The following is a 19,784-nucleotide window of genomic DNA, read 5'->3' as shown; positions in this document are numbered from 1 at the left end:
CTATAACTGAAAAACTGGAGCACATTTGAGAATTTCTGGTAACGCTGGGAATAGCGCCCTAAATGAAAATAATTGTATCAACAAAAAGAAATTCTTCTTCTTAGATCAGTCTTGAGGACTGAATAAAAATGATAAAGAAATATCACATTAGAGAAACTTTTAAGTCTTTAAATAAAAAGAGGAACTGAAAGAAGAATAACGAGGACTTGCTACATACAGCACCACCTACCAGGGCAGAGCCAACACCCAGAGTAGGAAAGAAAACATCCCTTTCAACCATGGGGCAATTTTTACAAACTCATTTTTCGTGGAGCGGGAAAAATAATCAGACAAATCAAAGGTATCTTTGGAAAATTTAATTTGGACCATATTTTCTTTCTCTTGCTGAAAACACCAAGTATTTCCATACATTTTGGGTTCCAGAGCTTACAAAGGGGCAGTGGGTTTCCTGCAGTCACATACTGTACCCAACTTTCTATAGAAAGATCATTTTCCAACCCTGCTTTTGAGTATTTCCTTAAAAATGCTTTAAAGGTTCCTTATAATAAATGGCAAGTAAAACAAAGTAAGGCTTTATTTTCTCCTTTTTCCCCTTTTTTGGTACTGCGTGTTGGAGGAATAAGGAAGGAAGACTTGTCACATGAGTGTTGGTACCCTGGGGACTGCTGCTGGGTCCTCCGAGGTGCACCCATTAATACTGCGGGCCCGATGCACCCCTGCGGTGAGGAGCCTGGGATGGGTAAGTGCGGAGCGGCCTGTCACAGCCACGTCATAGCACAGGGGGGTCTGCGGGCTGCCTGGGGCTTCTCGGGGCTCACAGCGCTCCTGGCCTTCAAGAGTAATAAAGGAGCTGGGGCCAAATCACGACCAGAGGTCTCCCACCCGAAGCCGCAGTACCACAGGTTCCCTTCCGCGGGCCTTACGCATTTAAAGACTAAATGTATTACTGAAAATAAAACGAGAAAAAAATCCCTTTACTAATTTTTTGTATCAAATTAGTAAAATGGAAATAAAAGCATTTGATAAAACATATTTTCTAGGTCAGATGAAAGCAACTCCCTTGCAAGATAACCTCAGTAATATAGGTCACTATTTATATATTTTTGCCTGGTGCACACATTTCTTCAATCGCATCATCTGAACAGCTTTGTCATCTTTCAAACTTGCGGTTTCATTAGCTTAAAAAAGGGATAAAGCAGCCAAATTAATATTAATTCTGGTTGCAGAAAGACATCGCAGACATTAACCTTCATCTTCTCAAGTGTTAAGAGCACATGATTAAAAGGTAATCATACGGTTTCCTCTCTCTTAACAGAAAACTAAGCAGCTAGTGTCATCAAATCTATATCTAGTAAACACAGGGCCCCTCTGAAATACAAAATTAAATTCTTTTGAGGAATAGGTTTGTGATTTTAGTTGTGTGGGATGTACATTTATTCACTCAATTTTGTAGTAAAAATGCATGGTCTTCACGTCTTCGTAATACACGAGGGATTTCTTCATCGCCTCAGCAGGCTCTCACACACAGACAGCAGGCCGGGTTCCTTGGCTTGTCTCCTCAAGGGGAGGCAGCCACAGGTCATGTGCTCTCAGAAGCCCTGCAAAAACTCTTGTAGCTGGGTGACGATCTCTGTGTCCACCGTCTCCATGAGGGACTGGAAGCCTTGCTCTCCCAGGAGCTCCTGCTGTGCCTTAAGCTTCTCGTAGATAAACTGCTGCAGCGACACCGTGTGCACCGGGTCCTTCAGGGCCAGCTGTGGGACAGAGAGGAGCCACACTGTGTTAAAGAGGCAAAACACGTCCCTCTTCCCTGTGACTACAAGGCTTTGTCATCTCCTCCGCAGCAACACAACTGCTTCTGCCTCCCTTCTTACAAGGGATTCTCAAATAGTCCCACTGTGGAAAAGTTTGCTGGAGATTTCATTCAGTCTGTCCATCCTCAGTTCCCTAGGGCCTCTGAGCCTAAGTTGTCCGATGAGCCCAATTTCTCAACAGCTCAGGGTTCATCCACGTAAAGATTCAGAACCTGGGAGAAAGAACATGCCGCAGAGCATTTAAACACAACTGTCTGGGTTCCTCCTAGGCAGATCAGGTGCTCCTGGGGCAGCTCAGGGAGGCCCTCAGGACGGACAAGAGGAAACACTGCCCTCTCCTGCGCTGCCAAGCTACTGACATTCACATGTATGCTTCCGGTTAAGAGAAAAAGAGAAAAAAAGAATCAAGAAAAACAGATTTAAAAACAAAACAAAACAAACACGTACTCCTCTTCTCCCCTGGGATATTTGGAAATCCAAAGAAATAAAACAAAAAGGAACCCACCATTCCATTTCCTAATGATAACGATCAAAACAGAAAACACTGTGGCCTCCTTTGTCTTCTCTGCGCGTGCGCCACATATAGATACACAATTAGTGCTGCTCTTTAAATTTATACTATCACACAAAAACTCCACTCCAACACATTTGAAGAATTCTGTATCTATTCATGTCATAATTTTTTGTTATAGGCATGTTGAAATAATCGTGGTATAAATACAATTCTAATATTGCCAAATAATCCCTCACAAGTGCTGTTCTCTACATTTCAGATTATTTCCTTACACCTAGCTCTACTTTAGAAGAATTTACTAAAAGACACAGACAATTTTATGATTCCGGATACATATTATCAAGTTGTTTTTCCTATGGTTAGTACAAATTTAAAAGGTATGAGAGTTTTCAAATGGTGACATTGTTTTTAACACTGGTATTACCATTATTTAAATTCTTTATAATTTTAAGATTTTATTTATTTATTTGACAGAGAGAGCGAGCAAGAGAGGGAACACAAGCAGGGGGAGTGGGAGAGGGAGAAGCAGGCTTCCCGCTGAGCAGGGAGCCCGATGCGGGGCTCGATCCCAGGACCCTGGGATCATGACCTGAGCCGAAGGCAGACGCTTAACTACTGAGCCACCCAGGCGCCCCCTAAATTCTTTATAATTTAAGAAGTGAAAAATAACACACCCTACTTGAAGCCGTACATTTCTCTCATCATCAATAAAGGTGGACATCTGCAAGGCTTAAGTAAAGAACATGAGCTTGTGTGCCCAATATGGCTGAACAGAAATTCTTTTTCCTTACTGATTTTCAATTTAATTTTAGGTAGATGAAGTGGCTGGATCATATCTGCTGTTTGAGCAACGTAAAGAAATTTTAAAATAATGCCCATAAATGGAAAATATAACTGAGAGGCAGAGACAAAGATGGCATGAATTTGAAATTAAACCCCTTAGGTGACCAATCTAGAGTTATATGATAAATCCAAGGCAAGGATGAATTCAATCCTCACTGAAGGTGGACAGGAGAGAGAACACTAAGAACTGCAAACACAAAGCCCTGCCTTCACAAGACTGAAGATATCACTGTACAAAATGCACAAAAACTGAGGATGAACTTTTCCAAATATTCGCTCTCTTAAGCAAAACGCAGTAATGTTTAGTATTATTTTAATTAAAGTGAAATAGATCTCTTGCTAAAGGGGATGTGCACTTCGTTGAGATATCATGAATTATCTGTAACTAAAACCATCTGCTACAATATGAGAGAAACAGAACTGAGCTTGAAATTGATGTTCAAACAAGGGACTCCAACTACTGAAATGAGCTTGGCAGAGTGGTTTAAACGCTGTTTCAATTTGCTATAAACAACTGCAAACAGTTAATTTATCAAATCTCCACCCCTTAATTTTCAACAGATTAATAAAAAGGAAAAATATTATAATATTAGTACCCACCAGATATGGCATACCACTATATTGGTATAATATATTTTTCAGGTATCTTCATCAGTCATACAAAGATTAAAAGCATTAGTCTCTTATGGAAGGAAAGCTGTGGAAGGGAGAAGGAAGAAAAAATACATACAGAATCTCCAAATGGACATCTTAAAAAAATCTTTAAAAAAACAACAAGTTTTTCTTAGCTAAAAATACCACATTAGCAAATACATGTCTCTTTTGGCTTGTGGCAGAAATTCATTAATCATAGCTATTAATACTTTCTTTTGAAGAAATTTATGAAATAGATTAACTAAATGATTTTCTGGAGAAAAATCCCTGCTGCACATCCACTAAAAATCCAGGTATCATTTCTCTGAATGTTGCAGTGCCGTTGCTAGAATTAAAAGACACTGAAGTCGCTAACAGCATTTTCAAAACTATTATTTTTATATAAATAATGCTCACATTACGTAATAAACTCAATTCCCTGATTTAATGAAAAAATACAGAACATTTACATGTTCACCGGGTGGTACATTCCTGAGAAAATAATTAGTTTTATAATGTAATAAGCAAATTATAATAGGAAGATAACTCTGCTGTTGAGAAAACTATACTGCAAAAGTGGATATGAAGTAGACTTCTAATTCCAAAATAACAGAATAAAGTATTTTTCTAATTCTTCCAGCTAAGTACAACTAAAACCCCTGGACATTACATATATAAAACACAGGAAACAAAAAGGTGAAGAGAAGAAAGGCAGAGTGGATAGGGCCCCAGCCCTGAAGGCAAGTCCCAGCACTGAGCGTCCTGGCCTTCTTCTCGCCTCATAGATCACGAATTTGGGGCTAAAGACGCCCACGACCCGGACATGCTAACAAGCACAGATGAAAAAAACTCCAACAAAAAGTCTGCTCTCTATCCAAAGAGCCAGTAAGGGACCGCATAGCAGGACAGAAAACTTTCAGGCACTAATTGGTCTACTTCATTCAGCCAAACACCAAGACTAAACTGTGGTTCCATCCCACTCATGCCAGGCTGTTAAAAAGGATCTGACCCACCCATCCCCCAACAGAGTCTGTGGAGATGCTTGGGCAGCTTGGAACCCCCTTCCAATCCCAGGGAGGTGTGAGTGGAGGCCTAGTGGGGAACCCTGCCTTCTGCACCCTCCTGGCAGTGACCAAGTGCAATAGGCACTTCTGTCAGAGTGGTGTCAAAAGAAGGCGGCTAAAACAGAAGGTTTAATAAGATTCAGAATCCAGAAATACCAAAAAATATCCAGGTTTTAATAAAAAAAAAAATCACTCATCACCAAAAGGTGTCAGGGGCAGGAGGGAAAAGGGTTTACTTATAAAAGAGCAACAGAGGGGTCTTTGGGTGATGGAAATGTTCTGTATCTTGACTCATATTCTGGTCATGATGCTATAGTTTTGCAAGATGTTATGAGTGGGGGGACATGGACAGCAACACATCACAAACCAGAGCGCTCAGTGATCTGCTAACCTCAAACACCAAGAATACACTGGGAGCCATGGCATTAATTTCCTGAAGGTAAATGACCAAAACAGTTTGGTACCTACAGGCCCAAATTGAAACAAGTTAATCACCAAAGAATCTTATAAAATCAGAAACTGTTTATTCTTCTTTTCCACATATTTCCAACAAGTGTGATTATCTTCGCTCAGGTGCAGGTTTGCTCAGATGTACAAATGTGAAGAGATAAAAACCTTCTACAGAAAAAATAAAGGCAACAGTATTGAGGCTCCGCTGACAACACAGAAATATTGGGAATAATGGGAAGACAGCCAACTATTCAAAATGGACCCAGACTAGATGTGATGTGTGGTACTGGGGATTGCATCCTGCAACTAAGACCATTAGTGAAAAACTGGTGATATCTAAATAAAGCCTGCGGGTTAGTTAACATAATACACCAGTGTTGGTTTCTCAACTTTGACAAATGTGCCCGGGTAACATAAGATGCTGACATTAGGGAAAACTGGCTGAGTGGCACATGAGGAGGGCTCTGTACTACATCTGCTACTTTCCCGTAAACCTAGAACTGTTCCAAAATAAAAAGGGCATCTCTATGCCAGTACCAAACTGTTTTAATTACTGCACCTTTGTGATCAATTCTGAAATCACAAAGTGTGATGCTTCCCAAGCTCTGTTCTTTTTCAAGACTACTTTGGCTACTCAAGGTCTTTCGTGGTTCCTATGAATTTTAGAACCGTGTTTTCTGTATCTGTAAGAAATGCCATTGGAATTTCGACGGGGATTACACTGAATCTGAAGATTGCCTTGGGTAGTATGGACATCTTAATATTAAGTCTTCCAACCCATGAATAAAAGTATCTACTTGCTTGTGTCTTCTTTAATTTCTCTTATCAATATTTTGTAGTTTTCAGTGTACACGTCTTTCACTTCCTTAAATTTATGCTGAAGTCTTTTATTCTTTTTGATGCTGTCGTAAGTGGGATTTGTTTTCTTAATGTCCTTTTCAGATTGTTCACTTAATACGTAAAATACAACTGATTTTTTGTGTATTGACTTTGTATCCTGCAACTTTACTGAATTTGTTTATTAGCTCCAGGAGTTTTTAAAAATAGGTCTTCAGTGTTTTCTATATATAAGATCATGTCATTTGCAAAAAGGGACAATTTTATTTCTACCTTTGCAATTTGCATGCTTTCATTTCTTTTTCTTGCCTAATTGCTCTGACTAGGATTTCAGGTACTATGTAGAATATACAGAACAATTAACAAAAAACAAAGATTAGAAGTAATGCCACACATATATAGTCAAGTGACCTTCAACAAGGGCATCAAAAGTAGACAATGACGAAAGGATAGTCTCTTCAACTAATGGTGTTGAGAAAACTGGATAGCCAAATGAAAAAGAAAGAAATCCTTATCTTTCACCACACACAAAAACCAACTCAAAATGAGTAAGACTTAAACATAAGGCTCCTAGCAAAAAAAACGGGAAAAGCTTCATGCCGTTGGCCTTGGTGAAGATTTCACAGATATGTCAACAAAAGGAAAACTGGCAAGGGAGACTACAATAAACAAATTTTATAAGTTTGGTGCAGGTACAACCTGCCTTAGACACCTCAATTAACTTACACAAATGTTCAATTAGACAACATCTAAGCGGCAAGGCTGGCAAGCTCATTTTTGAAATGAGAAAAAAATGAGGTCTCTAGGCTTTGAGTGACAGCCAAGGTTGATTTTTCTCAAGTTAATGACATCAAGAGAACCAGAATACGGACTTCCAAATTTCTGGTTTTGTTCTCTATTACTTCCATATGCCTAACCCCCACTCTCATCCTCCAAGAAAGTACATGATCATTTAAGAAATATTTCCATTAAAATGGTTAAGATAAAATTAGAAACCTTATAATAGGTTTCTGTTATTAGAAGATAATTACCCAACAATCCTGACTCCAGGGCAATGCCAAATAAATTAAGTGCTAACAGCCTAACTCACTTCAAAAGTCCATACACTGGATTTTAATAAGCAAGTAGTTTGGTACTCCTTGACTGTGAAATTATTACTTTAAGACAGAATGGTTCTGGTTGAACTGTTTACCTCTGTTGGTAATTATAGCCTTCTGACATTTGCCTTGACCCATAAGGTTAGTCTTCAAATTGGTGTAAGATTTTAGCTCCTGTGGTGCCACTTACCAGGATATACATTTCTTGCTCTTTGAGATTTTGAGTCCTTAAAACTAAAAAATATTCCACTGCATTAAATCAGCAATTTCACCCAGCAGGAATTCACATAGCTGAATCCTTTATTTTTCTTAGGTTATGTGGCATATCATATCACTGTTCACTTTATAAGCCTCCATATATCTATAATTTTTCAGAAATTATTTTCTATAAAGTTATTTTTGTTGGAATTTTGCTAGACAGAAAAAGTTTCCTACCTTTAAAAATGCAAAAGATTTTTGTAAGAATAGTGATATACTTTCCATGAAACCTGGCAGAATATGTATAACCACACTAGCTATGCAACAGACCAAAAATCTTAAAGGAAAATTTGCCTACAACAATTCACTTAACCACGTAGTCTTCAAAACTTCCTCAGTTTGATCTTTGGTTTAAAATTCCCTTTTTTGATCCCTCATTGTTTCACTATAGGGAACTGTGAATTTCTGAAATATATCTACATCCAAATTTCTAAAATCTGCTGGATGTGAACTCTCCTAACTCAGTGGCTTAACGAAGAGTTTTGAGTCCTGTAGATGCCAACCTGAACCCATCTCATCAATAGGGCCTGGCAATGCAAATTCAGTCACTAATTAAACCCAGTGTGGAACTCAATTTCCAAGGTAGCCAGCAAGATTTTTATCATCACTGTTGTAGCTGTCCACTGAGGAATTTAGACCACAGTTTCCATCTGATGAACTTGTGAGTAAAGGAGCTGTTCTACACTGTTAGGTCTAGAATGACTCGGACCCAGGCTTCATGAGATAAAAATGACAGTGCATATATATCTCAGTGACAAAAATGCAAATTATAATTTAGGAATTAGCTTACAACCCAGGTTTTCTGATAAAACTGTTTTTCTCTCCATCAGTCCCAGACCATGACTACTTGGGTATTTTTACTCTACTTTCAGTCTTATTCTGGTTATGCCTTTCTAAGTGCTTCATTCAAATCTTTATAAAGTAAGCTTGAGAAAAATGCACAATTTAATCAATGAGCCAAAGTCAGTATTTCAAGCCCAGATCTGAGCAACAGAACATCTGCTTATTTCTTCACATTTGTTTCAGTATCGTATGTTCTTCATCAGAGTGATTAAATAGCAATCACAATATTATATCTGCATTTACTAAACTCTAACCACAAGCAAGGCGTGTGCTAAGCACAGGTTAGGCCTTTTACACACATTATTTCATTTAAAACTCACAATAAGGAATCCTGAGGAGGAGAGGAAACCCACAGCATGTAACCAAACATTTCCGCAGAGTGGTTTTCACCCTGAGCAGCACACTGGGCATCATTTGAGGAACATTAAGAACTGCTGATGGCTAAGTCTCACTTCTAGAGATTCTGGTGTAACTGGTTTCAGGCATTAGAATTTTTAAAAGCTCACAAGAATCTGATGCATAATTTAAGAGAAAGAGTGCTATAGAAAACTTTGAAAAAAACAGTTTTGAGGACTGAAATTTCAAGTAAACCCAAGAAAATCTCTATAGATATCTTCATATTCATTAAAATAAGTATAGGTAATAGACTCAATAAAACATATGACACTTCAAAATTAAAACTCTTAAACTAGTAATTCTAAGCCCTATAAACTTAATTCCCATATACAACCCCATATTCTACAAACTCTTCAGGGCTTCCTTTCTCCTTCGGTTTCAAAGAGACATTTATGAGGTCCTTTTGCTTTACTGTAGGCAAACTAGGAAGTGGCAATGTCCCTTTTTTTTTTTTTTAATTGTTTGACTCCTTCACCAACCAAAAGTTTGATGCCTTTTTGATTGTAATTTTTGACTCTAGAATTCCAAAGGATTACCCACATCACAAGGTAAGTAAAATACAAATCTGTAAGGGACCTTTATTTTGCCTGCTTTTCCTAACTGGTTATTGCTAGTAAGTATCAGCAATACACATTGGCATGTTTATCACTTAATTGGTTACCTTGTTAAACTCTCTTCACTTGATTTGTTGATTTTCCTGGACTTTTCTGACTTAAACATTCATTTAAATAACTAATGACTTGTCTCTTTGCCAATACTTATACCCACACTCACTCAAATGCACTTACTCTCTTCTCATCACAATGGCTAAAAATTCTACGTGACAGACTATCACCGAAATTTTTTACTCTTCTTCCTAGGTACATAGATAGATCACATCTCCCAGTCAATGGAATGTGAGCAAAAAAGATATGTCATAACCCAGCCTGACTCTTAAACCACTCCTACTCATTCTTTTTCTCCCTATCTTCCAACTAGAAAGAAGCCAAGATGGCAGCATCCTCAATACATCTAGATCATCCCTGAATGACTCTGTGAATTACATAGCCACTCATAATTCTCTCCTTTTTTTGTTTTTCCTGAGTGAAAAAAATATATTGAGATTCCAGGGGTCTGTTTTAGAAGATGACATTCTCTGGCATTTAGATCATTCTCAACAGTGGTATGTTTATGTTTAGATTCAAATAGCTATTTCAAAAATCACATTAAAGTCATATTCTTCTATTCCTATTTCATTAACAAATTTGCCAGGAATAAATGCCAAATTTAATGTTGGATTAAATTTGCTAATAGTCACTTACTATTTTGCATCTAAAAAAATTACTATTGTCTTTTTTGTTTTATTCTTTTCCTGAGAGGTGCCACAGTTTTCTGTGTTCAATCTTTTCCTTAAAATTTGATAGTTCAAAAAGAAATAATAAAAAAGGAATGAAAGAAAAACGGGGAGAGAAAGGACAAAAGGGAGAGAGAGAGGGAAGACAAGCTGCTGCTAAAAGAATACCACTAGTAAAATTAAATGCATAAACTACATTTCTTTTTAAATTAATAGTACATTCCAGTAAAACCACTTATGAAATGAACAAATAAAAAACATCACTAAGGGAGGGTTTTTTTAGTTTGTTTTTCAGAAAAATGGGGAGACAACCTAAAACACTTCTTCCATGGTTATAAGTCTATCTCTACCTGCTCCTAAGTTGTTTTTTATTTTTCATTTTTTGGTAATTATATTTTATGAAAAAATTGTCTATTCTGACAAGATTTTCCATTGACTAGCCAGGACTTGCATGTATAATCCCTGAAGTTAGAGGTGTCCCTATACCTAGTATTTTATATTTATGCTCAACCCCGCCACACACCCCCCTTGATGTGGCCCACCAAAGTAGGGCTTAGGAAGGTCACGTGAGCAATGGAGTTTTTGCTCAGGTCCATTTTCCAGCAGGCCTTGTGGGTTGCCCATCCTCTGGTAATTTCCCAGTTCCAGAATGTGTAACTGGACTGAACTTAGCATCTGGCAGAATCCCCATACTGGGTTCTGGGTTTCTTTAAGGCTTTCTTTTACTCACATCTTGAAATGAGCTGTTTGTTTTTTTAAGATTTTATTTATTTATTTGAGAGAGAGAGAGAGCACAAGCAGGGGAAGAGGGAGAAGCACACTCTCTGCTGAGCAGGGAGCCCGACTCACCTCCGGGCTTGATCCCAGGACACTTAACCAACTGAGCCACCCAGGCGCCCCTAAAATGAGTTGAGTTAATTTATTTTCATTCTTTCTTGTTAATAAAATTACTTAAGACTATGAATAATTTAGTTGTATCCACATATTTTAAGTGTAATAATCTCACTGTGGTATATCACCTATTTAAAACTGCAAGCTTCCTCTTTAAAATACTGTTTGAAAAACTTTATGTGACCAGTATTTTTTCTCAACCTTTAATTTCTGGTTTCACTTCACTGTAGTCAAAAAAATATATTCTGTACTATTTCTACTCTGAGAAATTTGGTCTCCTTTGTAAGCCTAAAATACGCTCAGTTTTTATACACATTTCATGAACATTTGAAAAATGTTTATTCTATTGATAGGATAGAATTTTTATTTATAGGCACTAAATTAAGTGCCTGATTATATTACTGATTATATTGTTCAGTTCTGTCACCACATACCCTGTAGGAGACCATCTTAGGTTCAACTAAACATGTAAGATCCCAAGACCATCACAGGCTATTTTAGCATCAGTTTACTCAGAAGGGCATAGGGATGAGGAGATATCACAAAATGGTAATGTTTAAGGAGAATACAATAAATTTTGGACCATTAAAAATGTTGTGATCAGGGGCACCTGGGTGGCTCAGTCGGTTAAACGTCTGTCTTCACCTCAGGTCATGATACCAGGGCCCTGGGATAGAGCCCCATGTCTGGCTCCCTGCTCATCGGGGAGCCTGCTTCTCCCTCTCCCTCTGCTGCTCCCCCTCCCTCTGCCACTCCCCCTGCTTGTGCTGTCAAATAAATTAATAAAATCTTTAAAAAAATATTATGATCATAGGTGCATTTTTAGAATCCTATACATTACAGCAGTAAATCAAAGACGATCTTCATGGAGTATCTCTAATAGTAAAAAAATTCTAATGCCATCACTAAACTAATAAATAATTGAAAGATATCCTTCTTCCATTCATGTTGTTATCAAAATAAAATGACTACATAACAAAGTGTAACCGAGTATTTAGGGGTGTGCAACCAGTGTTCCTAAATTAGGCAACAAAAGCCTACTAGACTGATCTAAATGTATTATTCTCAGTAGTGCCTGTGTTCTACTGCTTCTTTTCCAGAAATATCAATATTCATGTTGGTCCATTCTGTGAGAGAATGTACTATAAAACCAAACATGTGCCTTAATACATTGATCCAGTTATATGTAGTTTCCAGGTGATAGAGAAAATGGAAAGAGGATAAAGAGAAACAGGAAAAATCAGATGAAATTTCTATTTACAATTTAAATGTCATCTTTGGATTGAGTTTTCTGAATATCACTTATTTCTGCCAATACTGTTATGAAAGGGATTGAGAAATCAACATCACAAGTGTAAGCCACCCTATTATAGGAAACACCTGCTCCCTTACATCTTACTGCTCCAACTGCCTCTATGGTTCCAAGAAGTGAGATCATTGAGCACATCTTAAGAGAATCTCAAGTTTTAGGGCGCCTGGGTGGCTCAGTCGTTAAGCGTCTGCCTTCACCTCAGGTCATGATCCTATGATCCCAGGGTCCCGGGATCGAGTCCCACATCGGGCTCCCTGCCCGGCAGGAAGCCTGCTTCTCCCTCTCCCACTCCCCCTGCTTGTGTTCCTGCTCTCGCTATCTCTGTCAAATAAATAAAATCTTTAAAAAAAAAAAAAAAAAAAAGAGAGAATCTCAAGTTTTTTGATAAAATGCTTTATAAGCTTAAGCTGATAATCAGATGAAAGGTTAAAAAGTGCTATAAATAGGGACGCCTGGGTGGCTCAGTTGGTTAAGCGTCTGCCTTCAGCTCAGGTCATGATCCCAGGGTCCTGGGATCGAGTCCCGCATCGGGCTCCCTGCTCCGCGGGGAGCCTGCTTCTCCCTCTGCCTCTGCCTCTCTCTCTCTCTCTCTATCTCTCATGAATAAATAAATAAAATCTTTAAAAAAAAAAAGTGCTATAAATAGGAAATGCTGAAAGGGAACTTACAAAGGCAAAAAAATTTAACAGTAAGTCAATGCTCTCAATCTATTTCAAAAACTGGGCTTATCATTTCATCAAAGTAAAGCCATCAATAATTTATAAAAATTACAGAATATGATGGGAATGAATGGGGGAACAAAAACTTTCTATTGTGACCATCTGCTGATACAGCAAAATCATTGAAGAAACTGCAGTATTTTAAGACCTGTATTAACTCACTATTTCTGGGAAGGGAAATACTGTTCTATGGCTCTTTAACCTAAATTTGCTGGAGTACTTGACATGACCTCATGCATGATTTAAACTACATAGTGTAGGGGCGCCCGGGTGGCTCAGTTGATTGAGCGACTTGACTCTTGATTTTGGTTCAGATCATGATCTCAGAGTCATGAGGCTGACCCCTGCATTAGGGCTTGAGCTGGGCATGGAGCCTGCTTGGGATTCTCTCTCCCCCCCTCCCTCTGCCCCTCAGCCCCCCATCACATGCGCATGCCCTCTCTCTCTCAAAACAAACAAAAACCCAACAACCATTATAACATGCATCTATAGCTGTTCAATTAAAAAAAAAAAAAACAACTATGGGACTTCATCAAGATAAAAAGCTTCTGCACAGGGAAGGAAACAATCAATGAAACAGGCTACCTGCAGAATGAGAGAAGATATGTGCAAACCACATATCTGATAAAGGGCTAGTATCCAAAATATATAAAGAACTTATCAAACTCAACACCCAAAAAACAAATAATCCAGTTAAGAAATGGGCAGAAGACATGAACAGACCTTTCTCCAAAGAAGACATCCAGATGGCTAACAGAAACATGAAAAGATGCTCAGCATCACTCATCATCAGGGAAATAAAAATCAAAACCACAATGAGATACCACCTCACTCACATCTGTCAAAATGGCTAAAATTAACAACATAGGAAATAACAGATGTTGGCAAGGATGCAGAGAAAGGGGAACCCTCTTACACTGTTGGTAGGAATGCAAGCCGGTACAGCTACTCTGGAAAACAGTATGGAGGTTCCTCAAGAAGTAAAAAATAGAATTACCCTACGACCCAGTAATTGCACTACTAGGTATTTACCTAAACATAGTGATTCAAAGGGGAATGTGCACCCCGATGTTTACAGCACCATTATCAACAACAAATTATGGAAAGAGCCCAAATGTCCATCAACTGATGAATGGATAAAGAAAATGTGGGGGTGTGTGTGTGTATGTGTGTGTAATGGAATATTACTCAGCCACCAAAAAGAATGAAATCTTGCCATTTGCAACAATATGGATGGAGCTAGAGTATATTATGCTAAGTGAAATAAGTCAATCAGACAAAGACAAATACTATATGATTTCACTCATATGTAGAATTTAAGAAAGAAAGCAAATGAACATAGGGGACAGGAAGGAAAAATAAAATAAGATGAAAATTGAGAGGGAGGCAAACCACGAGAGATGCTGAATTCTAGGAAACAAACTGAGGGTTGCTGGGGGGGAGGTGGGTGGCGGGCTGGGCTAGATGGGGGATGGGTATTAAAGAGGGCACTTGTTGTGTTGAGCACTGGGTGTTATATGTAAGTCATGAGTCACTAAATTCTACTCCTGAAACCAATATTACACTATATGTAAACTAACTAGAATTTAAATAAAAATTTGAAAAAAAAAAAGTTTCAGTGCCATGGACACCACAGGTGGCAGCCTCTCAGGGATGATGAAAGGTAAAGACAAATGGAGAAGCTTCATGCTTAATAATTCTAACGTTTGTAGAAATGTACAAGGAAACAAAGAAGAAAGCCTAGAGTACAGGAATGAGTCACATTATAAAATGGCCATTTTCTTAAAAAAAAAAAGAGTATTTATATAATTTATATGTAAAGTACGCTAAGGAATTATGATTCAATAATCTACATGGGTAACTTCAGTCTGAAATAAGAAGTAACAGCTATTGGTAAACAAAGCCTTCTACCCATGAAATGTGGATGTGACATAGTATTTCTGGAATTTGGGCTTTATACAAAATTCATATTCAAATGATATCTGAAGCTTTATGGTCCATTGTCATTTATGCAGTCACAGCAAAAGAATAAGTAAATTTGTGGTAGAATGTGGCTGTACAACAATTTTTCCTAGAGCACAAATCTGACCAAGTCAGTCCTTTGGTGACAACGAAGTGCCACTGGCAGATAACGTTACATTAGTTTCAAGTGTACAACATAGTGATTTGACAACTCTACATCTTATGCTGTGCTCAACACAAGTGTAGCTACGGTCTGTCACCATACAACACTAATTCAGTACCACTGAGGATTTTCCCTATGTTTACCTTTCACCCCCGTGGCTTTCATTCCGTACCTGGAAGCCTGTATATCCCACTCCCCTTCATCCATTTTGCCCATCCCCCCATCAGTTTGCTCTCTGTATTTATAGGTCTGTTTCTGCTTTGGGTTTATCATTTGTTTAGTTTTTGAGACTCCACAGATGAGTAAAATCATATGGTATTCATTTTTCTCAGTCTGACTTACTTTACTTAGCATTATACCCTCTAGGTCCATCCATGTTGTTGCAAATGTAAAGATCTCATTCCTTTTCGCAGCTGAGTTAATATTCCGCTGTACATACGTATACCACATCTTCTTTATCCATTCCTCTATTGATGGACATTTGGGTTGTTTCCCTATCTTCTTTACTGTAAATAATGCTGCAGTAAAAACAGGGGTGCATATATCTTTCTGAATTAAAATTAATGTTTGCATTTTCTTTGGGTAAATACCCAGTAGTGGAACTAATGGATCATATGCTATTTCTAGTTTTAATTTTTTGAGCAACCTCCATGCTGTTTTTCCAGCGATTGCACCAATTTACATTCCCACTAAGAGCGCACAAAGGTTTCTTTTCCTACACATGCTCACCAACACTTACTTCTTGTCTTTTCATTCTAGCCATTCTGACAGGTGTGAGTGATACCTCATTGTGGTTTTGCTTTGATGACAACTTTCTGATGGCTCCCTATTCCTACCAAACAAAATCCAAATTTCTAGCTTTCTGTAGCTGCCCTAACTACCACAAATTTATTATTTTACAATTCTATAGATTAGGAATCCAGAACAGTCTCACTGGACTAAAGTCAAGGTGTGTCAGCAGGGCTGTCTTTTCTGAAGGCTCTAGGGGAGAACCTATTTTTCTGCCCTTTCCAAAAGCATCTGGAGGCTGTCTTCAAAGCAACAGCACGTTGAGTCTTTCTGACACTGCATCATTGTGACCCTCTCTGCCACCTCTCTCTTCGACTTTTTTTTTTTTCTTAAAGACCTTATTTACCTATCTGACAGAGAGACAGCGAGTGAGGGAACACAAGCAGGGGCAGTGGGAGAGGGAGAAGCAGACTTCCCGCTGAGCAGGGAGCCCAATGCGGGGCTCGATCCCAGGACCCCAGGATCACAACCTGAGCCGAAGGCAGACGCCCAACCGACCGAGCCACCCAGGCGCCCCCTCTCTCTTCCACTTTTAAGCACTCTCACGATCGCATCTGGCTCACCTAGATAATCCCCCCTTACACTCAATCACCTGATGAGCAACCTTAATTCCACTTCGCAATGTAACCAAGCATATCCATAGGGGACATAACATATTCAGAGGATCCAGGGATTAGGACATGGACTTCTCTGGGGGATGAAAGGGATTATTTTTCCTACCACATTTATCATATGGTGCACCAGGCCCTATACAACCCGGCTGTTATTTGGCACACAGCAGACAACTAAATAAATGTTTCTGAAGTGACATTCCTCCCACTACCCAATATTCATTGAAATAAAATAAATTATTACTTACTCTGAGTATTGTAGGATGTTTAGCAACATCCTTGGATCCTACCCACTAAATTACAATAGCACTTCTCAGCCTTGTGACAATAAAAAATATCTTTAGACAATGCTCTAAGTGCCCTGGGGCTGGGGGAACAAAGTAACAGTCAGCTGAGAACCCCTATTAAACATGGACCTATTGTTTGCATTAGAAGTCAATGTAACTCCACTTAACTCACACAAGGACATAAAGTCATCTACACTATAATGGGTTAAGAAAGAAACTCATTAGTTCCTTCACCGTAGCTTCTTGCAGCTCAGAAAAAAAGTGGAGGGGAAGAAATTAATTCAGGTTTACCTTGAAAGAAAGTCATAACACTTGGATAGTTTCTGTAACAAAACCTTTCTTTCCCCTTTTGTACCTGTTTTATTTTAAAGTGCTTTATTTCAAGGGCACAGTTCCCAAAAACTCAGATGATTTATTAATATGATATTCACATACATTATCACACATGAGATGTAAGTATAAAACTGTGAAAAGCACTATTAAAGTCTGTCACAGATCATTTCACCTTGCTTGGGTTCATATAAAAATGAATTAAAGTGGCTAGGATATAATGACATCCAAACCATTTAATAAGTAAATGCCTTAGTTTAATAAATCCCCTTTCAGCAGAAGTAATGTTTTATTTTTGAACATATCACTATATACAGAAGAATAAAACTATTTTAGGTGGTTTTAAATTAATGTAAAGGGACATGTTCTCTCTTATATTTCTTCTTCTGACCCTGAATCATGGTAGTACACCTTAGCTTTTGATATAAGCTATGTCTTTATCTCAGGCTGAGACCCTGTAGAAGTAATTACTTTCAATGCACTGTTTGAAAGAACCAACTGGAGTATTATTAGATTGATCTACAAAATACCCTAGAAGGAAAATAAACCTGCAATTCTTACCATTAAAATAGCCAAAATCTTATACCTCTGACTTTCAAACAATACTATTTTTGGTGTTTTCCAATTAGCATTACTCCCATTTTCTTTATTTTTATTTTTTTTCAAGATTTTATTTATTTGAGAGAGAGAGAGAGAGCCAGCACAAGCAGGGGGAGCAGCAAGCAGAGGGAGAGGGACAAGCAGACTCCCTGCTGAGCAGAGAGCCCAGCCGACAAAGGGCTCTATCCCAGGACTCTGGATCATGACCTGAGCCGATGCCAGATGCTAAATCGACTGAGCCACCCAGGTGCCCAGCATTACTCCCATTTTCTTTTCTTTTTTTTTTTTTTTTTAAAGATTTTTATTTATTTGTCAGAGAGAGAGAGAGCACAAGCAGGGGGAACAGCAGAGGGAGAGGGAGAAGCAGGCTCCTCACTGAGCAAGGAGCCTGATGTGGGACTCGATCCCAGGACCCTGGGATCATGACCTGAGCCGAAGGCAGACGCTTAACGACTGAGCCACCCAGGCGTCCCATTTACTCCCATTTTCAACTGAGATTTTTAAACAATTCTTTAGTGTTCAGTTTATCTTAAAAAATTATATAATGGTAAATTTGCAAGTAAAGTAACATCACAAACAGCATCAATGAGTATATACTGTTAGGCTACAGTGATTAAAACAGGCAGGTCAATAATGGACTCTAATGTGGAGTTCTGAAATACATCCGTGGCAACGCTGGCGGAGCTGTATCTGATAAAAGCGAACACACTACTTCACTCCTTCAGCAAAAAAAAAATTCCACTTGGATTAAAGGTTTAAATGAAATAGAGCTGTAAAAACAAGAGAAATTGGGGCACCTGGGTGGCTCAGTCGTTAAGCGTCTGCCTTCGGCTCAGGTCATGGTCTCAGGGTCCTGGGATCGAGCCCCGCACTGGGCTCCCTGCTTGGAGGGAAGTCTGCTTCTCCCTCTCCCACTCCCCCTGCTTGTGCTCCTGCTCTCACTATCTCTCTGTCAAATAAATAAATAAAATCTTAAAAAAAAAAAAAAAAGAGAAATTATGTTCTTGAGTGCACACCATAAAGCCAGATGAAACCAAAGTCAAAAGTAAGCAAAGCACGGATGATGAAAGAGAGGAAAACCACCAGCTCAGAAAACTCAGAAACCTCTCCAAGAGCAGTGCAGATCTGGACTGATAGCGTCCCAGAAGCTAACAGTTGATCTTTCAGAAAAGGAGTCTGATGAAATGGGGGTGCAGGTGAGGAGACCCCCTGAGAGCTGTAAGAGCATATCTGTGAAATGAAGCAGACAACAACTTGCAAGACTGTACTAGGACTCAGAAAAACTAACCTCAACTACGATATGCAAGACAAGCAATCTAAACCCACACTCTTTCTTTTTTTTTTTTTTTAATCTTAGGCACTTTTTTTTTTTTTTTTAAGATTTTATTTATTTATTTATTTATTTGAGAGAGAGAGAGAGAGAAACAGCATGAGAGGGGAGAGGGTCAGAGGGAGAAGCAGGCTCCCCCGCTGAGCCGGGAGCCCGATGTGGGACTCGATCCCGGGACTCTGGGACCATGGCCTGAGCCGAAGGCAGTCGCCCAACCAACTGAGCCACCTAGGCGCCCTAAACCCACACTCTTTCAACACAGCTCGCTTAGATCCATGTGCTCCAAGATAAGACAACTGAGGAACTGGTCCAGTGGGACTGCTGGAAGGACTTGTGTTAAAATCAAGACCAGTGACTGTCTTTTTACAGATTCTGATGGTTTACAAATTCTGATCAATCAATCCCTGACAAAACCATTCTGTGACTAACTCTGGCACTCAAAATCTAATAAAAATCCCTCCATGATTTATCCACTGGGACATGACCCATGGTTCCACAAAGTGTGCACTTTGCTTTACAATGAAAAGCTGATCAATTTAATTTTGTTCCTGGTTTAAAAAACAAAAATCATAAAACAAACTGAATGAAACACGGATGAGGAAATAAGGGCTCATTTCTGTATCTATCAAGAGATTGTTCAGATTTTTGGTTACTGCCAAAGGGACCTATTCCTATTTTGGTTACTGCCTAACGACCTATTCCTAACTA

The 19,784-nt window shown here is 38.7% G+C and overlaps 1 protein-coding gene across 2 annotated transcripts in view; it reads right to left on the bottom strand.

Moving 5' to 3' along the window:
* Positions 1-346: 346 nt before the first annotated feature.
* IPO11 (importin 11) overlaps positions 347-19,784 on the bottom strand; it is a 211,476-nt gene continuing 192,038 nt past the window's right edge. For both annotated transcript variants that reach the window (XM_044916828.1, XM_021702083.1), the window contains exon 30: positions 347-1,754. In XM_044916828.1, coding sequence (XP_044772763.1) covers positions 1,590-1,754 — 165 coding nt within the window. In that variant the 3' untranslated portion in view covers positions 347-1,589. The remainder of the gene's footprint in view (positions 1,755-19,784) is intronic.

Source organism: Neomonachus schauinslandi, chromosome 7 (assembly GCF_002201575.2).
Source record: "Neomonachus schauinslandi chromosome 7, ASM220157v2, whole genome shotgun sequence".
NCBI classification, from domain to species: domain Eukaryota; kingdom Metazoa; phylum Chordata; class Mammalia; order Carnivora; family Phocidae; genus Neomonachus; species Neomonachus schauinslandi.
This window is presented reverse-complemented; position numbering and strand designations above follow the sequence as displayed.